This window comes from Stegastes partitus, unplaced genomic scaffold (assembly GCF_000690725.1).
Source record: "Stegastes partitus isolate 25-593 unplaced genomic scaffold, Stegastes_partitus-1.0.2 Scaffold194, whole genome shotgun sequence".
Taxonomy (NCBI): Eukaryota; Metazoa; Chordata; class Actinopteri; family Pomacentridae; genus Stegastes; species Stegastes partitus.
This window is the reverse complement of record NW_007577925.1, coordinates 531,533-541,666: the sequence shown is the minus strand read 5'-3', so window position 1 is coordinate 541,666 and position 10,134 is coordinate 531,533. Positions and strand designations below refer to the sequence as shown.

At 39.6% G+C, this 10,134-nt stretch overlaps 1 protein-coding gene across 1 annotated transcript in view; it reads right to left on the bottom strand.

The window, feature by feature from the left end:
- LOC103356344 (dihydropyridine-sensitive L-type skeletal muscle calcium channel subunit alpha-1) overlaps nt 1–10,134 on the bottom strand; it is a 98,569-nt gene that overhangs the window by 63,404 nt on the left and 25,031 nt on the right. The window contains exons 11-14 of the mRNA XM_008280448.1: nt 4,673–4,898; nt 4,229–4,436; nt 749–869; nt 520–634 (exon numbers count right to left, since the gene is read on the bottom strand). Of these exons, the coding sequence (XP_008278670.1) occupies nt 520–634; nt 749–869; nt 4,229–4,436; nt 4,673–4,898 (670 nt within the window). The remainder of the gene's footprint in view (nt 1–519; nt 635–748; nt 870–4,228; nt 4,437–4,672; nt 4,899–10,134) is intronic.

The following is a 10,134-nucleotide window of genomic DNA, read 5'->3' as shown; positions in this document are numbered from 1 at the left end:
CATTGTTGCACGAAAACAAAACTAATTTACTGATTTATATTCAGCATTTAGGGCTGCGAGGTGTCTCGGTGCTTAGCACTGTTGCCTCCAGTGTGGTCTTTTTCAACAAAGAAGTGTTTGTGGGGAAAAATAAATGCTAACAGACAACTCAGAATCATGAACAAACCCTGATTTGAACGCTCATAAGTTGCTTAAAGCCCGATTTTTTAAAAATCGATTTTTCATCAAATGGTTATCGGTACCCTAACTTGAGCAGGTGTTTTTCAGGGTTTCCCACGGGCAGTTGAACTTCAACATTTTAAGGCATGTTATTACACCTTTACAAACATATTGGTGAAGAAGTTGTTTGGCAACGATTTAGTTGCCAGATTTTGATATTTTTCCCTTACTAAATACATCCTTTTGCTCATCTAGAGCTCATTGGAGCAGACTGCCAGATACTACAGGGGGGGACTATGGATGCGCATCTCATATAACACCGCTTCCAAAAATCGGAACTAGCCCTTTAAGAAGACTTGCCTGAGGGCTTTCTTGCGCTGTTTTTCTTCTGCTTTCTCTTTCTGTGCCAAAGTCAAAGACTCAGCCTCGGCCAAATTATCAACAGCAATGGCCAGGAAGACATTTAGGAGGATGACTGAATGACAGCAAAGTCAAAGAGTATAACTGTGATTAGAGTTCAATTATAATTTTGGACAGAGTTTAGTGTTGGTTGGGCACAGCCACAGACACACAATCTAAAGAAGGATACAATTTCCACAGACAAAGAGAATGATGAAGTAGATGCTGACGAGGATACCAGGCATGCTGGGTCCTCCATGAGCCATAATGCCCTCATACATAACAGCATTCCAATCCTCACCTGTCAGTATCTGAAACACAAGTATTTTAAACATCATTACAGTTAAAATATTTTTCAGTGTCTAATTATATCATTTAAAGTATTTATGACAGCCTCAATTTTCCTAAATATTGGCAGCATGAGATTGGTGATTTTGTATACTTATAGGCTGTTGTGAACTGGAGCTTCTATTACAGTGAAGAAAGTAAATAGACAGGAGAATACAGGAACTGTAACAATTCAGAAAGCTTTGTTGCAAGATTGCAAGATATAGTCATGGAAAAATTATTAGACCACCTTCGATTTCTTCAATTTCTTGTTCATTTTAATGCCTGCTACCACTAACGGTACATTGTCTGAAGAATACAATGAACACAACAAAAAATGCTGCTGATTACATCACACTTTATGTCCTATTTGACATGCTTAATCTTAATTGTATTCTCAGGGTATATAAGAGGCCATTTCATTTCATGAGCAGCACTGCACATGCAAAGGCCTAGAGTGGTTTCCTGCTTACATTCAAGCCGTAGCACAATTCAGGTTCCAAGCAAAGGCACATAATGCCTAAAACAAAAGAAGTATGTGAAGCCACAAAGGCTGACGTCTTGTCACTGCTGGAAATTGGCATGATTGAGAGACAGGTAGCGAAAAAACTGAAGATCTTCAAGACAGCTGTTCATTACACCAAGACAAAACAAACCAAACATGGTACGACCAAATTGCTAGCTGGTCGCAGCACGAAACATCTTTCTAGCCCAAGAGATGACCGTGCACTCATCCGTTCCTGTGTCAAGAATCATCGTCAGACCTCCAGGGAACTTAAATATAAGTGGGCACTGTTGAGAGATGTGACTTGTTCGACAAGGACCGTTCAAAAGTGCACGGAAGAAGCCCTTCATCAACGAAAGGCAGAGGAAAGCCTGGTTACTCTTTGCTGGGATCACAAGGACTGGACTGTTGATGATTGGGCTAAGGTTCTGTTTCGTGATGAATCCAATTTTCAGTTGATGCCCACTCCAGCCAACTTACCCTGGTTAGGAGAAAGCCTGGAAAAACCTAAAATCCAGAATGTCTTGCCCCTACAGTAAAACATGGGGGTGGATCAGTGATGATCTGGGGTTGTTTCAGTATGGGTGGAACAGGGCAAATGTAGTTGTGTGAAGGGCGAATGAACCGGGTCATGTACAGGGCTACTCTTGAAAACAGTCTTCTTCCATCAGCTGGAAAACCCTTTCTTGCCTTGAATGACTGGATTTTCCAACAAGACAATGCTCCTTGACACACAGCAAGATCCGTTAAAGCCTGGATGGAGAACCAGAACATTCAAACCATGCCTTGGCCTCCTCAATCACCAGATCTAAATCCAATTGAAAACCTGTGGAAATCATCAAACGCAAAATGGAGAACCACAAGCCCAAAAACGAAGCAAATTTGTTTGATTGCAGTCATTAAAAACAATGGTTATGCAATCAAGTACTAACTCCTGTGTGTATTGTGTCTAAAACAGACAGAAAAGAAAACATGGAATGCCTAAAAGCATGATGTAAGAACTGAAGTGATTTTGTTTATTATCAAGAAAACCATGGAAAAGCTCTTAAATAAAACTCTTGTAAGCTATTTTTTGTTGTTATCATTATATCTGTCCACACAAATGTACGTTTATTTGTACCAGGCATTAAAATGAACAAGAAATTGAAGAAAACAACGGTTACCGTCAGTGCTCTTGCTTACAGTTGAAACCAGAAGTTTCTCTCTCACACACACACACACACACACACACTATCTGACATGAAATCAGACTAAACTTTTCCTGTTTTAGGTCAGTTAGGTTTACCAAAATTATTTCTATTTGCTAAATGCCAGAATAATGAGAGAGAGAATTTTTAGAGAATTTTTTCTTTTTTTTCAGTCAGAAGATTACTATGCCTTCAACCTATTTGGGAAAGCCTAGATGATGATGATGTCATTGTTTTGGAAGCTTTTGATAGGTTAACTGACAACATTTGAGTTAATTGGAGAAACACCTGTGGATGTATTTTAAGGCACTCCTCAAACACTCTGCTTCCTTTTGTGACAGCATGGGAGAATCTAAAGATATCTGGAAGAGACTTTTGGACCTCCACAAGTCTGGTTCAGCCTTTGGTACAATTTCTTGGAACCTTCAGGCATCTGGAAATTGATTTGCCAGTATAAAAACTATGGGAATGTCCAGCCATCATACCGCTCAGGAAGGAGACGGGTTCTGTGTCCCAGAGACGAAGTTTTGGTTATTTTGCAAAATGTCATGTCAATCAACCCCAGAACAAAAGCAAAAGACCTTGTGAAGATCCTGGCTGAAGCGGGAAAGAAAGTGTCATTATCCACAGTGAAACCAGTCCTGTACTGACATGAGCTAAAAGGCTACTCAGAGAGGAAGAAGTCATTACTCCAAACGCAGTGTAAAAAAGCCAGATTACAGTTTGCAAACGCACACAGGGACAAACACCTTAATTTTTGGAGACATGTCCTGTGGTCTGATGAAACTAAAACTGAACTGTTTGGCCATAATGACCATTGTTACATTTGGAGGAAAAGGGGGAAGCTTGCAAGCCTGAGAACACCATCCCAACTGTGAAGTATGGGGGTGGCAGCATCATATTGTGGGGCTGCTGCCGGGGGGACTGGTGCACTTCACAAAATAAATGGCATCATGAGGAAAGAATGTTATGTAGAAACATTAAAGCAACATCTGAAGACATCAGCCAGGAAGTTAAAGCTTGGGTGCAAAAGGGTCTTCCAAATGGACAATGACCCAAATAATACCGCTAAATTAGTTACAAAGCGGCTTAAGTGGTTTTGGAGTGGCCATCTCAAAGCCCTGATCTCAATCTCGTAGAAAACTCGTAGGCAGAACTGAAAAGGCTTGTGCGAGCAAGAAGGCCAACGTGACTCAGGTACACAAGTTCTGTCACGAGAAATGGGACAAAATTCCAGCAAACTATGGTGAGAAGCTTGAGGAAGGTTACCAAAAAACATTTGACCCAAGCCATGTACTTTAAAGGCCATTGTTCCCAATTTTTAGGGAATTTTTTTTAACCTTTTGCCTTTAAAGAAGTTATTAAAAAATTATCTAAAAAGAAATCTCTCTCATTATTCTGGCATTTAGCAAATAGAAACATTTTTGGCAATCCTAGCTAACTTAAAACAGGAAAAGTTTAGTCTGATTTAATGCCAAATGGTGAGGGGGAAAAAAAAAGGTTGCATGTCTTTTTATACAGTGGCTGCAAACTTCTGGTTTCAATTGTATCTGTGTAACTGACAGCTCAAACAGGAGTGTTTCAAGCTAATTCAAATCTTGCTGTAAGTTCACTTTCCAAAAATGGATACCAAAAAGCATTTATCTTGTACCTGGAACACAGTGATGAGGGCCTGAGGGAAACTGTCAAAGGTGCTGCGTGGTTTGGGTTGGTTGGGAAAGTTGAACTTCCCACCAAACACCTGCATACCCAGCAGGGAGAAGATGACAATAAAAAGGAAAAGGAGCAGCAGCAAGCAGGCAATAGAGCGGACCGAGTTCAAGAGGGAAGCCACCAGGTTACTAAGGGATGTCCAGTATCTAGAGAAAACAATATTCGTTAAACAAATGATTATTTATTTAGACAGCCGCATTCAGCCAGAAAATCTGCCACCAACAGACAATTAGTAACTGTAAGATGTCCCCTTTACAGAATTTTTTGAATGAAACAGAATTGGTGGATTTTATCAAGATAAATTTGTGTGTTTGGTGTGTTCAAGTTAAAAAAAAGACAACAAATTTGCTAGCATAATATAGTATATTCTTGATCATCCCACCTGGTGACTTTGAGCAGGCGGAGCAGTCGTATGCAGCGCAGCACAGAGATGCCCATGACTGACATGACACCCATGTGAACAAGGATGAGCTCCATAATACCAGTGGACACCACAAAGCAGTCAAAGCGATTGAAGAGAGACATGAAATACGAGGGTATGCCTAGAGCGTACATCTTCATGAACATCTCGAGGGCAAACATCGACAGCAGCAGCTTATTGGCATTGTCTGAAGATGATGGATGTGTTTGAGACCAACAGCATGGAGGGAAAGCAAAAAAAAAAAACTGAATGAGTGATTGAAAAAGAGAGACAGTTATTTAATTGTCTTAAGATTGTACCACATTGCACATAGCTGCATGGTGAACATGAAGTTTGTTGTGTGTCCAATGAACAATTTCGGAAGCTTTTCAGTGTTAATGGAAACCTTTCCTGTGACCTGTGAGACAGCTTTTGAAGCAGGTAATTGGATTTAAATTCTATCAATTATATTCTACAGAAAATAACATTGCACCGTACAAAACCCACAACCCACACTTTTTTAAATGTTACCACACCTACCTTAATAACCCTGCTTCTTTGCACACATATTGTAAATACTTGGAAATACTACAGTACAATTTCATTTAGAAGACGCTTTTATCCAAAGCGACGTACATCTGAGAGCAGATACAACACAACCAAGGATCTAGTCAGAAGAAAACAATCTAGATAAGTGCCATACTGCTATTTATTGGTCTTACTCTTATTTTTTTATTGTTTTGGTTTATTTCTTTATTTCTTATACAGAGAGCTAAGATTGTTTGCTGCATAGATGAAGGCATGTTTATACATTATGCACAATGGGGAATCTAACTATTCTCAGGAAAAACAGCCATCATTATGACAAAGAGAATTATGTCAGCTGACTGGTGGGATTAACATCACCAATTGGACCTGCTAAGGCAAATGGTTTAACAACTAACTTTCTGCAGTATGAAAGTGAATCTCATACCTCCTGTGGAGTGATGAGACATTGTGTGGACCATTGAGATTTTGAAGACTGTGAAATAAGTGATATGGTGATTATCACCAAAGTGAGAAATCGATATCCTTTCCTGTTAGTGGATATCCTTTACCCCTTTTACAAATACACACATCCTAACATTCACATATTTCCACCACTCCTCACCTCAGGAAGGAGTGCAGCTGATAAAAGAAGAAGCATCAACTGTTCTAATGAGGATCTGGAGCATAACTCCTTTCTTTCAGCACCCATACGTATATGAACAAATGACTTGTTGTCATTCTCTGTTTTGTTTGTTTATTAAATTATCAAACATTTATCCAAGAGAACACATTTCTATGATGGAGTGTACCATCTACATGGAGGGGTGAGGCCAGGATTCAGTGAACTGATACACGTTATTCTCATGTCAAATGTTGACAAAAACAGGAATTAATTTAATTTTCTTCTTCTCTTTGCTAGATCATGGGGTATCTTATGTTGTAGATTCCCATGTTATGTACAGTTCCTCACAAATGTTTTAGACCACCTGTCATAAAAACGATAAAACATAAATATTTTTGAAATCTTTCAAATACTTGTTTAAACCTAAAAATGTTATTGTTATTTATTATGCAAATAACAAAACACCTAAGTAGCCCTTTTTCATACATAATAAACAAACATCAAAATATTTTGTATGGCCTCCTTTAGCCTTGATAACAGCTTGCGTCTTTCTGGCTTTGTTTTTATGTACTTTTTGACTTTCTCTTTTGTTATTGAATTCCAAATAGTTTCTTGCTGTTCCCACAGACTTGCTTTAGATGAAACTTTTGTGCAATCAATCTTAGAATGTACTACATCCCAAATGAGTTCAATAGGATGCTAATCTGGACTTTGACTTTACCAGTCCATCAGTTCCAGTCCTCCAGATTCCTTTTTCTTGGTTAAATAGTTTCTGCACAGCTTTGAAGTATGTTTGGGCTCATTGTCCTATTAGTATATGAATCCACGATCAATCAGATTCAGTCCAGCGGTTCATTTCACAAAGCAGGTTTAGTGAAGACTCTGAATCTGTTAAGCCCGAAATGAGGGAAACTCTGAGTTTTCCGTTTCACAAGGGAGGTAACTCAAACCAGAGGAAGAGGGGTAACTCTAGCCTGTTTCACAGAGAGAGTCAACTTAAGACCTCGGTACAGACTCTATAAACCTACCCTGGTCAGGACCAGGTTTTTCTCAATGAACCTCGAGTTTCTCTCTGTCTGTCCCTCTTTCAGCCACACACGCGATTTGATTTTCTCATTCATTCAGTCAGCAGGTGAGTTTTGGCGTAGCCTAGTTCTGCCGTCTGTCAAAAACCATTAAAACAATCAGAGTCTATAGGCTGTATTAGAATTCCATTAGGCACAGGTGGCGACTTTTTTCACGAACATGGCATGTCCCTTTGATAACAATCCTGTGGATGAAGGTGCAGCATTACTGCACAGAGAATTAAATATTTGTCGGGAGGTCATTATCAGACCGCACATAGATGTTCTAACATTTCCAGACAGTTGTCTGTTTCACGTCACAAGCCATCATTTACATGCAACCTAATCCGTCCTTACATGTGCAGCATCACCAGCCGTAGTCATGCTCTCACATCCCAGCAGATGTTGTGTGTTCAGGACAGCCGAGGGGTCTAAGGCCCTACACTCAGGTCACAGTCTCCCCAGAGGCGTGGGTTCGAATTCCACTTCTGACAGCTGCTGTTCTTAAAATTTCCCTGCTGCGGGATCAATAGTAGTTTACTCTATCAATCTGTATTGATAGATAGACATTTATTGTCATATTGTTTGCTGCGCTGCATTTCTTTCCAAATGACAGTTTTTTGTAGAGTGTCGGAGATGCAGAGCACCTGAGTAAGGCAACTGTATGCAGGGCGGTCAGAAAAGTGTGCCTCACCCTGAGACGGCCTTTACCCATCTTTGTCATTTTCAATGAACATAAACCTGACAGAGCCATCCAGGAGGAGTTCCACTGGGTTGCAGGTGAATGATGTAGAGATCTGTTAAATTAATTTTAAATTATATTCTGTTAAATTCTTGTGCTGCAACCTCAGATTTGAACAATGTTTTTATGTTTCATCTTAAGCTGCTGCCAAGTGCACTTCTCCCCCCGCGCGATCGCACCTAAATGAAATAAATTAATGGGCTACCATTCAAGCAGTTTTCTCCTGTATTATTATTGTGACTGCAAAGGACGACATTTAAACTTGTGCATTGACCCGAGCAGCAATGGTCTCCCCGCCGTCTCCCTCTGTTTTGCAGCTGCAGCGGTGTTGCACTTCTTTTTAAAAACACGTTCAAATTCGCCATATGAGTGCATTAAGATTTCCAATTCTAGTGAGGTGAAAAACGCAGCCCTCCACTTCCCCGTTGCCATGGTGACTCATTGACTCGGGGCTCCGTTGATGCTGGCTTTTTATAGTTTTGGTGCATGTGCTTAACTCCAGGTGAAACTACTCCGAGTTGATTAAACTAACTCAAATCCGCTGTTCTGGAACCGGAAACTCTGAGTTTCCTATCTCATAGTAGATCAACTCAGAGTTCAGGATTAGACTCAGAGTTTGTTGAACCTGCTTTGTGAAACAGACCCCAGAAGGGATACCATGATGAGCTAAGACGTTGCTTATGCTTCCGTCAATTTTCACTAGTTTGCCCATGCCGTATTTGTGCTCTCTGGCAAATCTGAGGCGTTTCTGGATGTTTGCAGGCCTCAATAATGTTTCTTTTTTAGCAGCTCTTCAATCAATGCTTGTGATTGTTGTCTCTTATGTTACCCGTCTGGTAGACTGTAAACTGAATTGTCCTTCAGGGATAAATCAAGTTCTTGAATCTTCTTCTCTGTAAGCCTTGTTCCATCCGTCGTCGGGTTAGCCCTTGTGTAAGTCACTTGTTTTCCAATTAATGTTTTTCACTAATTGGCATTACTTTGTAGAAAATAGTTGGTATCATCACAGATCATCATCAACATCCTGCAGCAGCCTCCCTCTCCCTCCTACAAAGGCTTTCGGCTAAACGGGTGAATGTAGAAATTACGATTGTCAATGCTCAATTCCAAAGTGATTCTAGTTTGATCACCGCTCTACCAACTGCTTCCAGTGACGGTGACAGTTAATTAGCTGTTTATCTATATTCATTTATTCACTCTTTGTTGTTTGTTATGTCATTGTTGTTTATTGTTTGTTTGTGATATGAAATAATAAATGTTTGCGTATAATTATCGTCTGTTTTTACTGTTTACTTCTTTGTTTGGGAACTGGAGGGTCATGAAATCAGAGTTCACGACTTTCAATTCTAAGGCTGATCGATATAAGTAGAGTTGATTACTCATTAATATTCAATCTTCAATTTTCCTGATAAAGGTCTCTCAGATGGCATACCTAACAGCTGAAAAGAATATATGCTTGGTGCCCCTGATAAACGAATACAATTTTAATCAGAAACTGTAGTTTTGCTACATTTTATATTAATTGGTTTGTGAGACTGCACAAGTTATGCTTTTTTCACAACACATTTCTACACTTGTTTTTTTCTTCATTTGAATTCAGACAAACTGAGGTTATTGTATTTGACCCTAAGCACCTCAGAAAACGCTCTCTAACCAGATAGTTACTCAGTTCTACTTGAAGAAGAACCTTGAAGTTATTTTTGACCAGGATATTTCCTTCAACACATATATAAGTCCAGTTTGTAGGACAGCCTTGTTTCATCTTAGAAATATTGTAGAAATCAGGAACATCCTGTCTCAGAATTCCTGGAGTTTCAATAATTAGTTTGGGAGGCTCGTCTGTGGTGGAATCAGGTTTCAGGAAACAGACACCCTCTCTACTTTTTAGATTAGTCCTAAAACTTTCCTCTTTGATAAAGCTTATAGTTAGAGCTGCTCAGGATCACCTGAGCTGTCATTTTGTTATGCTGCTATAAGTTTAGACTGCCAGAGGATTCCCAGGATGCACTGGGCTCCTCTCCTCTCCTCTCCTCTCTCTGTCTTCCATAGATTTATATATCACCATTGCATATCACTAAGTCTGTGCTATTTCCTGAGGTCCTGTGCTTGTTCTCTCTGCAGGTGTCTCTGGATCCCACCCCAGCCCCTCCTGCTATACCTCCTGTGAATTTACAAATAAAATTGAATTGAACTGAATTGAATCAAGAACCTGTGGATTTTGTTAAAGAATCAAGTCTGTCAGAAAGCCAACAAATTTAGTTGAACTGCATCAAGAGGAGTGGTCAAAAATACAACTAGAAGCTTGCAGATGGCTCACAAAAGAGCTTAGTTGAATTGAAATGGTCAAGAGACCGTTAATATAATACAGGTTTATTGTTTGTGATAAAAACATGTGTTTTAATAATTCCATCTGATTGCACCAAACAAATGTTTTTAGAAAAACTGAAATACATAGCTCTGCTTACACACACACGCACACACACACACA